A 20743-nucleotide genomic window follows, 5' to 3' on the forward strand; every position below is an offset into this window, starting at 1 on the left:
CATTAAGGTTTCACAGCTACATGTTCATTAATCACCGAACACCTCATCCACCTGCCGGCTAGATGGTAGAATTAAAGTGACTGAGCGTTGTGTGATGATGTGTGACTGTGAGTTACACTTAGAGGTCATGAGGCATCCCCATGATGGTCTCCATCAAGACAACAGCATCATCTTCTGTCAAAAGAGATGCATTACAAGCCAGACATGTTGTTACTAGCTTCTGTTCACATTTTCTACTATAAGATTGTTTTCCTGCAACATCATTGAGCTGTTCTGTTAATTGTAGCCAGAATTAAAATATATCAGGTCAATCTATTTATATAAATAATTTCTGAAAAACTGTTAAAAAAAAAAATCCTGCAAATCAGTATGTTTGATGTGGACCAGCACAGTTATTAAACAGCATCACCTGCTGGATACTTGCTGTTTGTGCACAACAAGTGCTGAAGGTTGATGTTAACATGCCCACCATCATGTATTGCTTTTGGAAGACAATATTATTATAATGATTATTACGGGATCAAAGTGATGATAACTTTCCAGTGAAGCTGCATATCCTGAATGTTAATTTGGAACACTATAACTCTTATAAGTTTCTATAGGCCTAATATCACATTATGCATTACACTAATTACATAAAATACTGTAATCAGAGTACAGCAGCACACATACCACCTTACCAAAAGGCTAACAACAAGCCAACAGGTTAACATCCGAGCAGGCTCGAATGCTGACGACAGGCTAATAGACCTACAAGTGGTCCAACCAAGCCCCCAGGGAGATCACCAAGCTTTGAAGCCAGTTTTGTCCAAACCGTGTAATTACACCAGCACATGATGCACTGTGGCACAAAAAGGCTTTTCCCCCCTAAGCTACCTTGTGAAAAAAGCATCTTCAAATGGGAGGATACATATTTCCAATATAATTTGCAAAGCCCGGAAGAGCCACACATTTCATCCTTATTCAAGTTGGCCTGGTGCTAAACCTGAAGTTAGCTGACTAAGTTGGTGGAAGTCTCGACGGCCACACAACACTGAACATCCAGGTATTTTCATAGCCAGCAAGCTGAGCTTTTTTGGCATCAAAACACCACTGACCAACTTTCATAGGAATGAAAGGGGCTTTGCCTCCAAGACTGTGTCCATATGTAATATAATGTCCATGAGTCCAAAAACAGTACACATGCTAACAGGCTGACATGCCAACAAACAAAATTGTCTGGTTAATGTGAGAACACAGTATATCATGGTAATGTTGCCATTAATTTTCTGTCAATTTGTATATTTACAAATGCCAATTACAGTATCATGATGTTTTTAAAACAAAATACAGTATTTTCATAGTTAAACTGTATAGATTACTGAAGTAACACAATATATCACTATGATGTTCACCTATATCACTGCAAAATGATTACTGTATGATACTGTAAAATTACAGTAATACATTTTACCACGTAGCCTCATTAGTGAACTTTTAAGCCTGAGCCATGGAAGTAGATTTTGAATAGTAGTGCTGGTTGTTTAACAATGAACATCCCCTAATGGCAGAAATGAAATACTGTGCATTTAAATAATCCTTAATTAAATCTTTTGTATTCATCTTTAACACTGGGGCTCCATATATTATATGTCTATTTACCAGCGAACTGTATTTAAAACTAACAAAAACAACATTTCCCATGAGCCCTGAAACCACTGCTCCTGCTTCCTGAATGAGGGCCCCCACAGGTTGTTTTGAATGTAACAGGAGAGGGTAAGTAGCCACGCAGCTGTCAGTCAACAGGGCTGATTGTGCAGCATGCTAAAAGGGAGGGGTCGTAAATATCTGGGGGCAGACTGATTCGTCCCCTGCGAGAACCGAACATCCCGGGCATCCGAGGTCGTGACCTTCCTGGTCGAAGCCAAATGGCCGGGCCATGTGAGACACTAATAATAAAATGGCATGATTACTATTTGAGTGTTGGGCAATGGTTTGAGCGTTTTGTGCCGCACTTGAGTTAGCAGGCTTTTATACACTTCCAGACGCAGCATTATTTTTCATCACTTTATTCATTATATTTAAATATAGTGCCACTGAGCAGCCAGGCCTTTAGGCTGCCTTCCTGTGCGAGTAATTTTAGACTTGACTTTTCTCCTATCTCCTTGTTCTTATCATAGCTCTTAAAATGCCTTTGATATCTTTCTCTTGTACAGCAATAATGCCAGCCCTCCTGAGGCATCCGTCGTGGCCCACCGCTGAATATCAGCTTTCACTGTTTCCTTTGAATGCTCTCCTTTCTGTCTGGCTTTTTGATATTGTTCATGACTGGAAGTGCTCTTGCTCCTCTCACCTTAAAGTGCCGTACACCTGCTTTCTTGCAGCTGGATTAGTAAAGCGCCGTCTCTCTCTTGTGTGCTGCGTGTGAGTCAAGTGTTTTAGAGGCGCTTCAGTTTCTATCTTGAGAATATCAGAGAAAGAGCTCCGGCAGACGCTGGCTCAGTGCAACCTAAATAACAGTCCACCATCTGGGAGGTTGTTTTCACCTAATTGTGTGAGTCTAGACTGATTAATTATAAGACCGTGGGATTATGTGTGTTATTTAAATGGATGTTTCATCACAAGATCAAAAGTTTTTTTTTTTTCTCTTTACCTGTAGTTCTATTTATCCATCAAGATTGTTTTAGTGTAAGTTGCCACGTTTTTGCGATAATATTACATCTTAAAAACTTCAAAAATGTCTCTTTCCAAAGATCATGGCCCTACAGAATCATGGATCTACAGCCGATATCATCAAAACTTGGCAACTCACACCAAAACAATCTAGAATGTAAGTAACAGTTTTAATGCTCTAATTTCTGTGTATTGTGTTGCTAGCTTAGCAATATCTCTTGCAACACATGCTAATCAGCTAGCCCAGTCCATGTCCAAGTGCTCCTCTGCTAGCAATGAAAACACTAACACTCTGTTTCGAGCTCCTAGTCCGGACTGGTAGCTGCACAGCTAACTTAGCTAACTAGCTAATGGCAGCTACAGTTAGCAACATTGAGAGGTTTCTGTTTATAAATATTAATGCAACAGGTGGCCAATTCTTACATATTGCACTTTAAGTCATTTGAATAAACTTTATTTGTATAGCAGATTTCAGACAAGGAATGCAGCTCCTGCTTTACAGAAAAGGAAAACAACTTGCACCAGGTGTTTTACATAAAAGACAGGGATTGGAAATTAATGGAAAATAGGATGGAGAAAAAAAGGCACTTGTTGAAATAGTAAAAATAGAGGAAAGATGTATTAAACAGGAGCTGCATTCTAAGAATGTTAAACAGATTGACGCCTCTTAATTTTTTTTTAACCCCATCCTTGTTTGATTATTCTCTGTTTTCCACTAATCCTGTTTATCAGTTTGTGAGTGCAACAAACCTTTCATCCTTTGCACACAGATGTCAGCGTGCACCCTTCATACTCTGAATGTTTGGGCCTGTATATAGGCTGATGATTCAAGACCGGCATCCAAATCTTTAATTGTCTTTAAGCTAGATCCAAATATCTGAGAACTGAAATTCAAATAATGCAAAGGGCAGAGTCGAAGAATGAGATAACAGCTGTTTTATGTAAATTCCTCAGTTACAAACCCACACTCATCGAAAAGACAGAGAGGCTGTCAAGGGCAGGGTGAGAGGGAGGGACACTGAGGAAGAAGAAGAAGAAGAAGAAGAAGAAGGGGGAGAGAGAAAGAAGGGGCTCACAGAGAGTGCACTGTTAGAGGACAGAAAGGCAGCCTGAGTGTTCGCAGCCAGCGTAGGTAGATCACCGGACAAACGCCGCCGCTGTAAGCCAGAGCGGAGGGAAGAAGTGAGAGATTCACACGTTACAAGGAGAGAAAAAGAGAGTGCGGCGGGAGAGTGTTGTGACTGTTTGGGCAACAGGAGCCGGTGGTAGCCAGGAAGAGGGCAGCCAAGCCTGAGGAGATGCTGTGAGGAAAGGTGCCAAGTGATGGAGCTTGAAGCAACCAGCAGGCGGGCGCAATTAGTCAGGTACAGCAATATGGCATCTATTATGATTTACGTCTCATGCAATTCTGAGCTGTATTTAAAAAAAAGAAGAAGAAGAAAGTGCAGCAGAAAGATATTTGCTTTGTTGATGCTGTTTTTTCCCTTTCATTTGATAAGTTGACAGCAATTTTCCAGAGTGTCATAAAGTGAACAAAAAGACTTCTGTTGCTGAAGGTTACAGCAGATGTGATGTTTTATCTGTGGCTGGACTATCACAGGAACCCCAGGGGAGAACTTTTTTCTCAGCTTTCCCAAGCTGTGAAATCTCCGCTGAGCGACTTCTATGCCTCCCATTGCCCAGTTTTATTGTCTAAAACATTATTAAATATGCTGTGTACAATCATCAGGCTATCTTCTCAGTCAGTCATGTTCACAGTTGTGTCAGTGACCCACGTCATTAATTTACTTCTCAAGGTCACACGTATAGTAATGATTTTGTTGTATTCAAAGATGCAAGAATGTAGGAGACATGCAAATGTTTGGGTTGAAGGAGAAGAGGAATATTTTTTGCGGGCCAATGTATTCAACATGCTCTGCGTCCAACTTCACATGATGCTCCAGAGTCCCCGGGCACCACAAAGCGCACTCTGTGTGGTGCACAGACCCACCGTTTGTCCTCCCCTCCATCCCTCTTTAGCATTTTAAGTCTTCTCATCCCCTAGCGAGTGACCCCGGCTGATAAAGGAGGAGATTTTCCAAATACTTCACGACACCCACGTAACCCCCAGCGGCTAAGAGGTTGTTAGTCTCCACTCTCATCTCTCACAAAGACTTGATTGTTTGTTTCTGTTTACTCCGCTTTTCACTTGGAGAGCATTGTGGTTGATACTGAGTGAGATTGCGGCAGCTAAAACCATGTCGAACCTTTTGGGTCACCCACGAGTGCTTGTGGATTCACAGTGTGAGAAGTTTCTCATGAAAACTTCAAGTTCATCCTTTCTGCTGTTTCATGAAGGTCAACAAAATGTGTTTGGTTTATAGAGCCTATTACAGAAGCTGTAGCTCAAAGTATCTGAGAATCAGCTTTAACACCTGAATGAGCATTGTTTTCGGTCATCAATTGAGTTTATAGTGATTATATCATTTAACAAGACAAACATACATACATACATACATACATACATACATACATACATACATACTTACATACAGTATAAATGAATAGCATATACACCTCATAAATATATGTGTATAAAGTATTTAGGGGTATAGACCAGTAGGTTTGTTGTATACTGATCAGTTCATTCTGATTGGTCAGTTCACACATGCCTGAGTCAACAGAGCAGTTGTGTTTTAACATGCCTAATGAGCCGCTAGACACATACAATGTAAATACGTGACGTGGTGACGTGGTGTGATGTCACAAAGTCACGGAATTAAAGGCGGGACTACTGACGAGGTGTTCCAGGAGCAGTGTTTTCTGCAGGAAAGAGGAGCTTTTGTTGGTGCGGACTTTGCCTGTTTTAACTTTGAAGATCTTTTACATGCCCAAGATCTTAAAGAAACACTGAAGGAAAGCAAAACTAAAGCATAAAATGTCTCCTTTGAGGAATGAATGAATTTTATTTGCTGACACAAACAAAAGCATATTTAAAAATAAACAAGCCAACACCAGATTGATTGATCCTCCTTCGACTGAAAAATAGAAATGCACAATTTAGGGAAAGATGACAAAAATAAGACATCTTATCAAAAAAACTGAACATCAGATTGATATACTCCCCAGCATGTACAAGTTGTACATGTACAGTAGGACTTAGTGCAACTCTTAAATAAGGTAACAAAACTGAGATAACTGTTTTGGTAAAATACTATTTTAAATGTTTGTTGTAGTTCATAAGGAAAATTGTAGTGTATGTATTAGTATAGGTGGTAAGTCTTAAGTCATTGCGGATGAGGGATAAGTAATATTTCTTTATTAAGACCAGGCAAAGCAATAAAGAAAAATGTAATGTACTACACAACTAAAATGTTTGCATTGAATCTTAGTATGAAGTGTAGTTATTGGTAAAGATGTGGGTTATAACTTAATAGCAGAGTAGAACTTTTCCATACAGTGTATTACAAAACAAACTGGTACTGGATTGTACAGTAGCAGCAGGTGCACTGAACATGCCACTGTGTGACCTGACGTACTTGAAGCAAATATGCTGATAACCGTCACATGCCGGAAGAGACGGCATGACGGCCCGAACCTGTGACACAGTAAACTCCACCCCCACCCGACACATGTTCCTCCAACATGCCACTTCATTTCCCAGCTCCACACTCCTTTATCTCCGCTCCCTGTCCTCCGTCATCCACGCTGCGGTTCAGCAGTTTGGGACGCATTCCAAATCCCTCTCAGTCTCTCATACCAGCCCGTCCCTGCTGCCAGATTGGTTTTCACACTGTCCCAGGCCCCTCCCTGCCACCACGGCGACGCAGCTGTCACCTGTCAGTTTCATGGTGGGGATGCACACCGGCCTGTTATGGCTCAGAATAGAATTGTGGGAGAGTTTTTCGCTTGAAAGTGGGGAGAGCGCAACACCAAGTCTCCGAGAGGATGGACAGTTGAGCAGGAAAAAAATTTCAACTATATGGGAATGTGGCATATGTGTGCTTGGAGGTTACAGGGGGTTGTTCATGGGAGTGACTGACTGCTTCCACAGAGGGGGACTCTGAGTCAGACTGTACTGGTAAGGCCTCATGTCTTAGCCTCTCAGCCGGTTCATTCCAATGTGTTGTTAAGCCGTGTGTGGATCTTTGTTCCACGTGATTACTAAACAGATATTTTGTGTACTTTTTGTGTGTGTGTGTACCATTACGTATTTATGACCTTGAATGCAGCACTACTTCTTTGTTATACACACACACCTGTATTTATGAAATAACCTGGTTAAAGTTATGTAAAGTTAGACAATCCAGCTCTGACTTTTCTAGAAACGTTTTCTGCATCTGACTGTTACTCATATATTTCTGCTTCTCTTGCAGAATGGACGACCAGGACAGAGTGAGCCAAGCATCCAGCAGAGCCACCATTTCCTACATTCCTGTCATAAAGGTTTGCATCTTCTATCTCGCCATTATTTGCACACGTCAACAGCTTACTGTGACCCTTTAACTGCTAAAACTCAGCTCAGCTAGCTCGCCAAACTTTACAAACACAGCTAAGGAGATGGGAAAAGGCCTTGATTTAAGTGTATAGTCACACCAAACATTGTTGGAAAGCGTAGATTCCCATGATTATGTTCATGCAAATCATTTCAAGATAAAACCACATTAACAAACAAGCTAACAAACAGGCTTTAACAACAAAGTTATGCCAACTCACCAATAAATTGTCTTGGTGTCTGACTCTAACAATGAAGTCTTTTATTACTCCCAAATGTCCTCTAGATATATTTAAGTAACTTACTGAGTCCAAAACACAGCATTCGATGATTAAATGCCAAAAACTGTATCAGATCAAAAGGAGTTGATCATTGTTTGACAACCATGCCTGCCCTAGAGCCTACAACAGTTAATGTAAATAAGAAAATGAATTAATTAATTTGTGGCCCTGTTCCTTTCAAGCAGGGGTATTTTGAGGTCACATATTTTGCTGTGCCCCTGGATATTTCTTTAGAAAAACTTGTCTTAAGTGATATTGTTCTCTCATTTGAACCTGGACCATGTGAGACCATGTGATGAGGACCCCTTGCTTATTTGTTCTTTAAAACATCCTGCCGAAATAGGTAAAATAAATAAAGATATAGATTAAAGGAGCTATTTGTAAGAACACTTAATTTTTCTAATCTCATTTTTCAACTCGAAAACTTTTTTGACAATTTGGCAAAATGAATAACACATCACTAATACACTGTTCTCTCTTCTGGTAACAGGAAGGTGATGGAAGGGTGCAAGCATTTGGGAAAAGATGTCAGGCAGCAAAGAGAGACCCCAACTGCCCCGTGGTCATCAGAGGATGGCTCAACAAAAAAGTAATTTTTAGTTAGTAGTTTAAAAAGTCCTACTTGACGTTTTCAACTTCATTGTTGCATGTAAACACATGACTGACTGACTCCTGCGAAGAGAATCCCCTAATTAATCTTCCTCCTGCAGGACAGCTCTGGTTTGAAGCTGTGGAAGAGAAGGTGGTTCGTCCTCTCCAACTACTGTCTGTTTTACTATAAAGGTACACAGCTTGGAGCCCAGCGCTTCGCCTTTTAAGTGCAGTGATTGTACAACAAATGCGTCTGTTCTTTTGTTCACTTCTTTTGTTGTCCTCCGAACAGACAGCAGAGAAGAATCAGTGCTGGGCAGCATCCCACTGCCAAGCTACAAGATCCTCTTCTGCACACCGCGAGAATGCAAGAACAGGAAGTTCACCTTCAAGGTATTGTTGTTTGGTTACTCATTCAGTTTAAGGAGAAAAGTAATAATCATAACTAGCCAGAGATAAGTGATCTACGTGTTTACGTATTAGGCTTGCTGAGAGCTTTTTTTAATGTTTGATTTGAAAGGTAAGTCAGATTTCATAAATGAATATATTAACTTTTCCGAACACACCACAGGCTCCAAGTAAACCAAGTTAAAGTTGTGGAAGTTCGTCTTACCTACCTTTGTTAGCAGAGTCCTTTTGATTATTATTTTTTTTTTATATTTGTAATTTATTTAAGTTTTTGAGCTATTAGTTATTAGTTATTAGTTAGACATAACAAGTAGTGTGAACATGTCACTTTGGCCCCTTCACATAATAAAAGACCACTGGTTAATACAATGAGTTAAGTTCAACTCAAATTTATTGTTGTTTACATCAACATAAAACATGATTCTCCCTGTTCGAGCTACAGCACATTTACAAACAAGTCAAAGACCACTGCTCCTTTATGAGGGGAATAATAACATTGTAAATAATCTGTATAAAACTAGGTGGTGCACCAGGGAATGCGTTCCTATTTCTTCAGCGCCGACACCCAGGAGGATATGCTGGGCTGGGTCCGAGCTCTCAGTCAGTCTGCCGCGATGGAGTCTGACAGCTCTCTGAACAGGTACAGCACTGTTCACCACAAGGTCTTACGCACTGAATATCAAACATCTTTTACATGAATGCACTCGATGACCCTTTCACTGCATCTCTGATAACTTCAGGCGTTGCTCCAGTTATCAGGATTTCACACAGATAGGTGGCAGCACCGAATCGGTGGACTTCCCGAGACCCCCGTCTGATGGAGAGGATCCCTCCCAGAAGCACAGGCACATCAGCAGGACTCTGAGTGAGCCGAGTCAGCTCACTGGTGGGAGGATGGGGACGTCGCAGTCAGAGCACAGGGGGAGGAGGAGTATGCGTCAGAGAAACAGCAGGTTGTCAAGGCAAACACTGTATTTAAATCCCAGTGGTTTACTTAAAGCGAAAAATGGTCTGAGAAAGGTCCCAGCTTTAGTGTTCTGTTCTGTTTTCCTCTTCAAACAGAACACCCAGCCCTCCCGATTACAGCAGAAGAAGAGTCTGTAGTCCGAACCAAGAGGAAGATTATTTTCCTGGTCAGAACACACCGCCCACTCAAACAGACATGATGGGAACAAGTTCCTTGACCTCAAGAGGTCAGCTGGGATCACGACCTCACACACCGGTGGGAAGGGTTGACATACGACCCCATGATGACTCGTTCATGGTGCCGCAGACGCTGTTCTACGCACCTGCCTCTCCCAAGCTGGAGTTCAAATCCACTCCCACCACTCCAGTCGCAGAGAGGTGGCAGAACTTGAGCAAGGTCAGGGCCTGGTTGGTTTGTGTTGATCATTAAACATACATCAGACTCCTGAGTACATTGTGCAGTGCAAGAGCTAATATCTTAATAAACTCTTCATATTGCATAATTAGATTTTTAGGGAATCAGTCAATGATAATGTACAAACGTATGTACCGTCATGTTTGCTGGTTTAATTGTATACAGGCTTAAAAACAGACACCCCTTTACTCTAAATTTAAATTTATCTGCAAAGTCGATAGATAAACATTGAAAACATCAACTCCCATGATCCTCGGCTTCTGAACGACATCATCAAACTACATCTTTTGTTATCATCATTTGGATTTAGAGACTTAAACTGAGGGTTTCAGCTTCATTTCTTGGAATTTACCAAAGATTTAAAGGAAAAAATCAAGTAAAAGATGCTTTAAAGTTGCATTATGGGAAATGTAGTATCGTGTTCTAGGCACTTCCATACTAGAGACTACAAGTCAAAATACCACTGCTTCTGCTGCTTTAATCTTGATCACTGTTGTTTTTATAATACAGTATATCTCTCAAGTCTCCCAATGAATGGGGCTGCATTAATTTCATACTTACCTCTCTAACAAACCCTTTCTTTTTTGTTGCCTACAGCCTACACCTACATATGGTTCTGTCCATCACATCTCGAGTGGGAGAAGACCTTTAGGAAAGGTGATTATAGCATAAACATTACATCTAAAATGAAACATACAGACTAGTGTGCAGCACATCACATTAACTGAGTAGAGTAACAACATCTGATTGTCGCTGAGTAAGATTTATTAAAGCAGGATGTTGAAATCACTGATAATGTGGATTTGGTGTAATGCCCTGTGTTGTCTGTTCTTTTCATATACATGCTGTCTCTATCCTTCAGAGCTTCTCCACAGGGGCACAAGCAGACTTACTGCCCCCTTTGCCCCCCTCATCGAGGGCAGCACATGCTCCGCACCCCCCACACCACCACCACCACCACCATCATCACCATCACCGCAGCAATTTATCTGTTTGTGTGCTACCGCCAGCGATGGTACAGCCAGCCCTGCTGCGCTCTGTGTTCTTCTTGTGTCTTGTTGTGCGGTACAACTCGAAAAAAAATGTGTTGTGTTGTATGTACATGTGTGTCTCCTCAAAGTGTTTGAGTGGTGGTGTCGTCTCTAGTCGTGCAGAGAGCGGATTCGACATTTGAGGACTATGAGCAGCTGTGTATGTGATATCGTCCCAATCTGTTATGTGTTTGTTCTCTGTCCATGTCACTGTACTGTGTTGTCACTAATGCCTACTGTGTGACTAATAAATCATGTTGTGCTCATTGTTTGAGTTGTTTTTAATTGTGGATATATCTGTATGTTTTGTCTAATTGTGATGAGTTCTGCCATGATCATGCTTCTTAAAGTGAGCGTTACATGAAGCAGCTGTTTGCCAAGTTATACATGTATCTTGTGATACATACTGACAAATTTGTATCAAATTCATGACCAAACTCATAGTACACGGCCGTGGCCTCTGTTTGTCTATTGTGAAGCTTGTGCTGTAGCTAAGTCTTAATATTCAAGTATTAAGATTGATGCATTCAGTCGTTAACCTACACCAAATATACCCAAATATGTATTAACAGTCGGGAGCCAAAGGTATTTCATAAAAACATACTGATAAAATCTGATGAACAGGGAGATGCAATGTCAAGAGTGTTTTTAAAAAAGTACTGATATTAACAAAATTATAACCTTGATGCGTTTCAGGCCCCAAAGCCTGACCCAAGAGAAGTCCAACCGATCAGACCTCTGGAGAGTGATGCAGACGTGAGTATTTACATGTTGCTATACAACGTTTTAAGGTCCCATACTACAGAAAGTCTTTGATTTTAAAGCAGGTTTTGGTGCTATATATTAATATTGTAAAAGTAATAAAATACTCAATCCACGGACAAAGGCACACAACCCGTATTCAGAAACTGTGCCTTTAAACAAGCCAACAGGACTTCTGTGAGATTGTGATGTCACAACTATAAAATACAATATACTGGTTTGCAAGAGCACCAGCAGAACTGATGAAGAATCACATTGGCTTACTGAGGCCTGTGAGAGCTGACCAATCAGAGCAGACTGGGTTTTTCAGGAGGGGGGGCTTTATAGAGACAGGAAGGAAAACAGACACAGAGTGAATAGAAGTGCTGCAGCAATGGAGAGGTGGAGAATAATAATGTTGTTTTGAACATTAAAGTATGTAAATATATTTAGTGGACACCCAAAAGAGTACGGGACCTTTGACTGTTGCTGCAGTTATCTCTCATTTTATGCTATGTTTCTATGTGAGTAGACACAGATTTACATTTTGATTTTGCCTCTTCAGGTTGTGTTGACGAGGTTGTGTGGGTGTGACAAGCTGCTGCAGTCTCTGTCTTTAGAGCTGGCTCAGCTACAAATGGATAAGGTCAGTTATCACCCTATAAGCTATTCAGACAACACATGATAATTATTTATATTTTATGAGGGCTAATACACTGGATATATAGGTAAGCTGATGGTTTGCTGTACAAAACAAACACTTCGAGAGCTCAGCCCTAAAGGTTTGGGCATTCTAAAATGACTAATTTCTAGTACTGTCTATACTGTGACTCTGAATAAAAATAACAATGACTTTTTGCCCTGTTTTGCAGGACAGCGTCCATTGTGCATTAGAGGTTTCCAGGCTGCAGCTGGAGGAGTGGAAAAGTCAGGGCCCCAGGGCCCAAGAAGAAGCACTGACCCAGAAGGCTTTGCTCCAGGAGGATCTGGTCACGATCAGGGCCAGAATGTGTGATGTATCACTGGTGTGTAATAATCCAGATGGCAGTGAACCAGAAATAGACAAAAAATGGCACAGCATGAGTTGTTTGTAACAGCAGACAAGAGGGGTTTAATACGTGAAAACATTTTCTTTCAGGAAATGGAGAGGGTGTGGTGTCAGTACGAGAGAATGGAGAGTGAACTGTCGGTTATCCGTTCACACCTGCAGCACATCTGTAACTTTGGAGTGCCACAGGTATTTGTACGCCACACAGTGGATACTTTTTGATTCATATATTTAGCCTGGTTAACATATGTATACAGAATCTGTCTCACCCTTTATAACAATTAGAGGTTAATATTTCAAAATAATTTGAGGTCCAACTATTCGACCTCTCACCAAGAGTCTCTCTACAAATCATTCAGTCTTGTTTCTGAAGAGATGTGTTTTTATCAGGAGCAGTCTCAGGCTCAGAGAGAGCTGTGGATGATGGAGGACATCATGGCCGGACTAAAGATCAACAGGGATCACTTCCGCTTCCTGTTGGGACTACAGAGGCACCACAGTAAGCATCAGCTCTGTCTCACTGTAACGCTTGTGGCTTGGATAGAAGTTTATACTGTGGAACAAAAAAAAAATAACATCTATAGATAATAGGTAAAAAAACAAACAAAACAAGGTTTTGTGTCAAATTGTGGTTTATTTCCAGCAGTGCTGGGGTAACACACTACACAAGTAACACGTTACAATGTTATATTAATCACTAGGGCAGTGATATAATATGTGCCTGAAAGGGTTTCGGGAATATAATCACAGTTACTATATCCAGTAATGTAATACTGCCAAAAAATAAATGTGCCTTCACCTGAAATGAGAAATTCAAAGGTCTGGACAGTGTCTTGTTTCCATTTGTGGCTGTTAGTGGGTTCAGTTGCCTGCTTCATCTTGATTGTGCACATCAAACCTGACAATAGACTATCAGTGTCAACAGTGTGACCTTATCCGTCTCCCCCTCAGTGTTCCAGTCGACATCTCCACATCCTGGATCCCCTGGCTCTCCCACAGAGAGGCTGCAGAGCGGACTGCCAATGGTAAGACTCCTGTACATTGTCCCTTTGTCACTAACACCCCCCCCCCCCCCCCCCCGCTTATGAACAAACAGTGGGATTTACCCACTGGATTGTTGTACACTCAAAGAAAGGTTAAATCCTCCACCTGTCATCTAATGACCGGATCTTTGAGTCCTGAATGTGTTCTCTTAAAGGCCTGCAGAGTTTTAAAGGACAAGTTCACTCAAAAATTTAAATTCAGTCATGATCTACTTAACCCAGTGTTCATAGTAAGTGGGGTGATGTTTTATAATAATAATGACCAAATTTTCATTTTTGTGTGAACTTATCCTTTAAATTCTACAACATAGACTCAATAACTGCTAGTTGATGTGGCCAATGGTATGGCTTTATATGATGGACTCTCCTCTTTGGTCTTTGACTGTTGGTGTGACCAGGTGTGTTGTCAAGAATCAATGCTACATCTCAAAAGAAATATTTCCTATATCCCGGCAGGATATCGAGCAGGAGCCACCAGTTCGTCCTCCATTACCCCAGGAGCTACAGGAGAGTCACCACAGCAGGGATCACAGCCATGGCTGGACAGAGTCACCGTATGAGGTGTGAAATATGGACAAACATCATCACGTGTGTTTGTTTTGCTTGTCTGTTTGTTAATTTTTTTTTCTCTCTGCTGGCGTATCAGGGAATCTACAGCCACACTGTTGATCCTGTGCAGAGGAGAGGAAACAGCCAGCCTGACCTCCTTAATGTGAAGGCACAGAAAGACACACTTGGTAAGCAATCCATGGAGAAAGTATTATTAATACAACGGCCTGCAGATTAATATTTTCTGACTCATCTAATATTAAACAGCTTTAATAGGCATTTTTTTTTCAGCTCCGAGTGGCTTTTTGTTTTGTCCTCCACCCTCATATTTCCTAAATCTCTTTCTTCCTGTCACCCTCTCCTCCCACCTCCCTCTATCCTTCTCCTCTATTTTCTTTCCATCTTTAGAAGCTCAGCCTGCTTCAAAGTGGATCCCCCCAGACACGACAAACCAATCAACCAAGGTCTGATTCCTCATCATTTCCCTGTTTCCTGGTTACCTATATTTGGGATTTATGCAATAATTTCATCCAAAGCGCTCCCAATATAGAAGCAGTCGAAGCTGATTTTTCCCTCACTGCAATCACAGCCAACATTCAAATTCTTTGATTCTCTCATCTTCCTTGCAATTAGGGCATGTTGCAGTGCCCGTTTGAGGCGACAGGGGGAGGCAGAGGCTTATGTCTTAGTGTGATAGCTCAGCCTTCTCCCTTCTCCCACCCAACCCCCTTTTCTCACATGCTCGCTCACACACACACACACACACATATATACACATTATATATACGAACGAATATACAGATGCAAGTAGCCACTCATGCACGAACGCAGCACACAAACGGATGCAGACACGCGCATCTATTTCCTTATTTAACCACGTTTTTTCATGTGCAAATCATGGTTTCCGGCTCTACCTTCTTTTAGATGAGCGTTGCTGAGGTGCAGAGTTCATGCATGACTCATATTATAAACCGCCTATATCTTCTCTAGAAAATGAAGATGAGTGAAGAGGAGCAGATTGAGCGGATGAGGAGGAATCAGGAGAGGTTGACTAACAGGAAGAAACCCCCCATTTCTGCCCCAGGCGCCCAAACACAGAGTCAAGGTTCAGACACGAGAGAGGAGGTCTGTCAGGTCATTCATCAGTATATCAGACTGAGTCACTACATTATGTTGTGTGCATACAATTACCAGTTTGTCTTTCCTCAGGCCCCCTTTCCTCTAAGGGTGACACGAGTTGTCACAGCTGTGCTGCCGTCCTCTCTCGTGGCCAGACGGGTTTCTGTCGAGGATCCCCCGCCCGAGCTCGACAACCCCCTGCCCGAGCAGATCCAGCCTGAAACGCAGCAAGGACTGGCTGAGCCGAGTACAAAGATGTTGAACAAGCCACCCAGACGTCTGCTGCTTGAGAGTCCCGATCAAAACAGGTCCTCTGCAGAGGTGCACCAGGATCAGTCCGTTAAAAGGACAAGCAGACAGCAGAGGCTTCAGGGAGTGTTGAGGTCCTCCAGAAGGGAGGCAAGGTCAGAAGGGAGCAGAGCTGAGTCTACCGAGAGCTCAAGGAATCAAGTTGGACACCAAGCAGGTGTAGGAGATGGAAGCGCGAGCTCAGACGTAAGGGTAAGAAAGAAATAAAAAAACCTCCGAAATATGTTAAGATACCCTTAATGTTCCATTATAGTTGATAACATCTCGTTTCATTTGGACATTGGCTTTACTTTCTTGTTGTTCGGGGTCCCATCAACTCCACACGTGTGTAAAAAAATTCTAGATATACATATAAGTACTTTGTTACACCTCTAATGGGCAAAAAAAGCTTTTCCCAGCTGCCATCACTGGATTGAAAACATTGCATTGATATAGTTATCCTCTAAAGGTACTGTAAGGTCATTGTGGTGTTGAGTGAATCCTAATGTGAAACTGTTTGAACAGGCGGAGGAACAGCCCTCAGCCCTCCCGAACCCTGATGCGGACTCTGACCTGGTTTTGACCCCCGAGCAGAGAGAGGCCAAACTGCGACGTGTGGAACGAATACGGGAGAGAGTCATAAGAAGGTGGGATTTCCTATACTATAATGATATTTAAATGTATGCCTATATGCTGTACTTACATGAGGGTTTCCACTGGTTGGTTGTTTTTATCTATCTATCTATCTATCTATCTATCTATCTATCTATCTATCTATCTATCTATCTATCTATCTATCTATCTATCTATCTATCTATCTATCCATCCATCCATCCATCCATCCATCCATCCATCCATCAGCGCAGTCAGAGAGAGAGCTTCTACACACAATCAACTGCCAACCAGAGGGGAGGGGCAGGAAGTTCATCAGCTGGCCCCTGACACGGCTTCAAAACAAAGGATGAGATCAGGTGAGTATTTTCCAACACTAAACCAATAAACTAAAGAACATATCTAAAGGGAAAGTCTTGCCAAAAAGTAACCTAGGCTTTATTTGTGAATGTATATGAGTCTAACCTTCGTGTAAAAGCATAATTAGCATGTGGAGATGCTACTGCTAATGTGAGTTGTCCAAAAAATCTCTTTTTAGTAAACTCTGTGTACACAACAATGTTCTTAATGCTCTCAAGTCTTCTTAGTGTTTTAAAAATAATGTAACCATGGTAAATCTTAAATAAGTGTTCATGTGTAGAGACCCTGGTGATACTACGAGCAAAGTTTCATGTTGTGTTGAGCCTTCTTAGTGTTTGGTAGCGTAAAAGTGCCCCATGCACTTCAAAAAATTAGCTTGCCCGAAAATGACACTAAGGTAAATCTTGCCTCTTTTCGTCATAATTATGCTTTTACATGAAGGTTTGACTCCTATATATTCACAAATAAAGCCTAGGTTGCTTTTTGGCAAGAGTTTCACTTTAAGGTCAAGATGTTAACATGAGGCTACAGTTTAATCTATTTTTAATCTCAATCACATATTGAGACTTTTTTTGGCTGGGCAAAAGCCTCTCCCATTGGCTGAATGAATAGTCTTTATTTATGTCCTGCCTGAAGCTTTACTAGCATAGTCCAAGAGTAAAACCCGCCATGCAATGTCGCTGATTGGTTTGCGGTCTACCATTTTGAAGCCCCATATACATCTCAGTTTACTGGAAGGGACCTGCTAGAAGGGACCAAATTTTGAGCTGTGGAGGATACTGATTGGGCTGACTGAGAACAAACCACGGTAGCAAGAGCTAAAACTAAAGCAAACCCTGCTTTAGAGTCTTTTTTACTCTAAATGGGACCAATTGAGACCATAAACTCATGAGGAAACAGTTTACTGAGGTAATAATTCAAGTGAATAGTAGGGTTATTTCCTCATAAGCCTTCATACAATCAAGCATCATTTTGCAACCAGTAGAGTTGGCCCCCTGGTGATAATTAGAATGATCCCAGGTTTCTGACTTTTGTAAGCTCTGCCCGTTTTTATACAGTAAATGGGATATTCCTTAATTATGAAGCACACTGACTTTAAGTTTTAACAAGCTATTTTTTTCCCCTGAAAAGCTAGCTTTCACTAGCCATGAGCCACAGAAAAAAGTATGTGCTGCTTACAGCTCAATTCTGCTCTGTTCCTGCTTTCAGATCATGATTCTTACCATGGATATGGAAGCCATGGAAACAACATCAGAGTTCCTGCAGAGCTCCAGCTTTCAAGTGGAGCATCTCAGGATGAAGATGAGAGGGATGTGAACAAATCTAAAAGTCAAGTCAGGTTCGGGAACAAAACACAACAAAAGGATCACAGTGGAAGAACAGGGGTCGCCAAAACCAAGATCAGACGTCCTGCTTCACCCTATCACGTCTCATCTATGACAGTCTACCAGAGAGATGGAGGCAAGGGATTCACAAGTTGCAAGGATGGAGCGGAGCAAAAACTTGAAGAAGACAGTGATTTTCCATCCTCCGATCTTAGGGCAAAGTGGTTCCTCTCCACCAACCAGTGGCAAGGCTTCATACCTCTGCAGATCCCTGGCATAGACTCGTGCGGTGAGGAGATTTCAGACATCGAGAACCAACCGGCAGGCAGTGACGACGTGACCGAGTCCAATGAATTGTCATCAACAGTCAGTGAAAGCTTGGAAAAAATGAAAGAGAACCACTCGCTGTTCTACAAGATCGCATGTGACATTAGTATTTCAGACACAGATATCACAAAGAACGATGGGAATTCAAATGCCCAAACTTCCTCCGTGTCAGAGGAGGAACTATTGATCACTGCATCTGAAGCAGCCAATAATGTTGAGAGATCTTCCAACCAAGAGCGCAAGGACACTGTCCTACTTTTGCCATCAGACATCAGTGAAAACAGTGCCGATGACAAACTGCAAGATTCAACGTTGGAAACCCAGGAAAAAGCAGCATCAAATACCTCAGCCAGTCCATCGAAAGAAGTTTGCGTCCATGAGGAGAGCCCTCAGAGAGAATGTGAGGACACCACAAGGCAAGAAGGCCGGACTGAGAAAGTTAGAGAACCCATCCACGGAGCTCCTGCTCACGACTGCGATCAGGCCCTGGATGAAGTTGCAAAAACAAGAGAGGAACACAGTGAAGAGAAAGAACCAGAAGACAGGAAGATGGACCAAGAGAGATCTAAAGAGCTAAGGAAATGTTTGAGTGAGGGGAGCGAGGAGACGGGCCAAGAGCGAGGCAACAACCACTCCATCGCACCGTCCCGCTCTGCGTTTGAGGGAGGAAGTTTGATGCGGAGTGCCTCTTTCGGGAGGACGCGGGTTACAGTTTTAAGGACAAGTTTGTAGAGGCAAGAACAGTGGTGGCTTAAGAAGCTTAAATGGACGAACTTGAGAAGGACAAGAACACAGCTAAGTGGTTTATGAAGGAAACAGAAGGACTTGAAGTGACTGAAGGATTTTTGGACCTCACTTTGGATTAGAAATGGTGAAACGGGAACATATGATGCAGACGTTGTTCACACGGCAGCCATTTTCCTGCTGTGTTCCAGGTTACACATCTATAGATGATGGATAGTGGAAATCTGGAGGCACATTCGGTCTTATTTCAAGGTAGAATGACACATTTAATGACTCATTAGCTGATGTTAGCATTTAACAACTGCTTAGCTAACATTAATAGTATTTCACTTCAAGGGATGGGACAAATATCTCCAAGATGTGGGTTGATATTTCTGGTCAAGTTTACAATTTCCCAATCAATCGCATAAAAACAGTATCAAACAGCAACATAAGCTAGAACGTGGCTAACTGCTAACGTTAGCCGTTGTCAAATGGCAGCTAATCAGTTTTTGAATCAGTTGTTTTACCTTGAAATAATGACAGATGACTGTCTGGATTTTCTCTACATGTTCTTGTTTAGTTTTAATTAGATAAAATGATCACAAATGTATACATTTATAGCCTACGACTTGACACCTGGAACCCAGCAGTGCAACATTTGAGCTTCCTGCCCTGAGCGTGATGTCAGGGGAAAATGGCGGCAGCGTGAACATCGTCTATGACAAAACTATCATCATGTTTGGTAAACTTGAACATTTCCATTATGCATAAAATCATAATATATGTGTTGTGACGTGGATGCAGATAAAAGTCTTAAGGGGATTCTCGTGAAAACAAAAAACTATGTATGCAAATATAGCGTTGTTCTTGCCGTCGACGGTAAACACCAAATACCTTACGTACGCACATATAGACGTAGCTGAGTACATGCCCGGTATCTGAGGTTAACACTTTTCATTCCTCTCACAATATGCATCTAACATAACACAGAAATGACATGTGATGGCTGCTCATGGACGGCAACATAACCCCTGTGATCGTCCCCCCCCTATAACAAAATGTGTTTTGTATCTCAGTTATCCTGATTAATAAACATGCTGACACAAACAGGGAGACTCCTGCTCCTCATTGGCATGCACAGGCTATCGCGTTATATATTTTCCTTCTCTCATACGTCTGTGTGTTTTTTTTCCTCTTTTCCTCAATGGAGGTCCCGCGGGTGCTCGGGTGCTGCTCCCTGACAAGCTTCCCGATGCAGAATTTACACTGAGCCACTGGAAAAGAAAAAAAAAATGCCTTTGTCACTTTAAATCCTTGCCGTGTCTCAGTCGATGACATCATTGTCTGAGAACACATTACATCACCCCTTCCCAGGCTCTCTCTCTTAAAGACAGCACCACCTTATGTTTACTGAGCTGCACACACACACACACACACACACACAGAGGAAGAGAGAGGGAGAGAGAGATGCTTATCTGTTTACAAATGTGATATCAATATCAAAATGCATATTAATAACAGTCTTTATGAGGTGAGATTTTTTTATGTGTGGGCAGGTGGGTGCATGCTGTGTGGCTGCCATCAGCAGATACAGCCGCATTCTAGAAAAATTAATTCAAAAGCTAGAAGTTGAGGAAACACGTTCCTGCAATGGTTGATTAATTCAGGCACGCTTTTGCTTCCATACAACACAGTAAAATCACTCCTGGATGCATTTAATTTCTTTTTTTTTTTTTAATTACACAGTGGTCACATCTCAAACATGCTTGCAGAATTTGGGGAATGCG

At 41.8% G+C, this 20743-nt stretch overlaps 1 protein-coding gene across 4 annotated transcripts; it reads left to right on the forward strand.

Moving 5' to 3' along the window:
• Nucleotides 1-2336: 2336 nt before the first annotated feature.
• si:ch211-234p6.5 (pleckstrin homology domain-containing family A member 7) lies at nucleotides 2337-20210 on the forward strand. 4 transcript variants are annotated; one of them, XM_037081953.1, is made up of 26 exons: nucleotides 2337-2533; nucleotides 2733-2809; nucleotides 3385-4016; nucleotides 7008-7077; nucleotides 7898-7996; nucleotides 8118-8190; nucleotides 8291-8391; nucleotides 8928-9046; nucleotides 9147-9359; nucleotides 9469-9769; nucleotides 10385-10444; nucleotides 10650-10802; nucleotides 11515-11574; nucleotides 12125-12205; nucleotides 12432-12584; nucleotides 12698-12796; nucleotides 12998-13106; nucleotides 13559-13632; nucleotides 14107-14211; nucleotides 14297-14387; nucleotides 14608-14663; nucleotides 15190-15324; nucleotides 15409-15819; nucleotides 16132-16253; nucleotides 16468-16577; nucleotides 17788-20210. In XM_037081953.1, exons 3-26 carry the CDS (start codon nucleotides 3976-3978, stop codon nucleotides 18960-18962), a joined length of 4011 nt encoding a protein of 1336 aa, XP_036937848.1. In that variant the 5' UTR covers nucleotides 2337-2533; nucleotides 2733-2809; nucleotides 3385-3975; the 3' UTR covers nucleotides 18963-20210. The 4 variants fall into 4 exon arrangements, with proteins under 4 accessions (XP_036937848.1, XP_036937847.1, XP_036937850.1 ...); XM_037081952.1 differs by having other exon boundaries at nucleotides 2337-2809; nucleotides 3423-4016; XM_037081955.1 differs by having other exon boundaries at nucleotides 2340-4016; nucleotides 16473-16577; nucleotides 17788-17918.
• Nucleotides 20211-20743: the final 533 nt, after the last annotated feature.

Source organism: Acanthopagrus latus, chromosome 20 (assembly GCF_904848185.1).
Source record: "Acanthopagrus latus isolate v.2019 chromosome 20, fAcaLat1.1, whole genome shotgun sequence".
Taxonomy (NCBI): Eukaryota; Metazoa; Chordata; class Actinopteri; order Spariformes; family Sparidae; genus Acanthopagrus; species Acanthopagrus latus.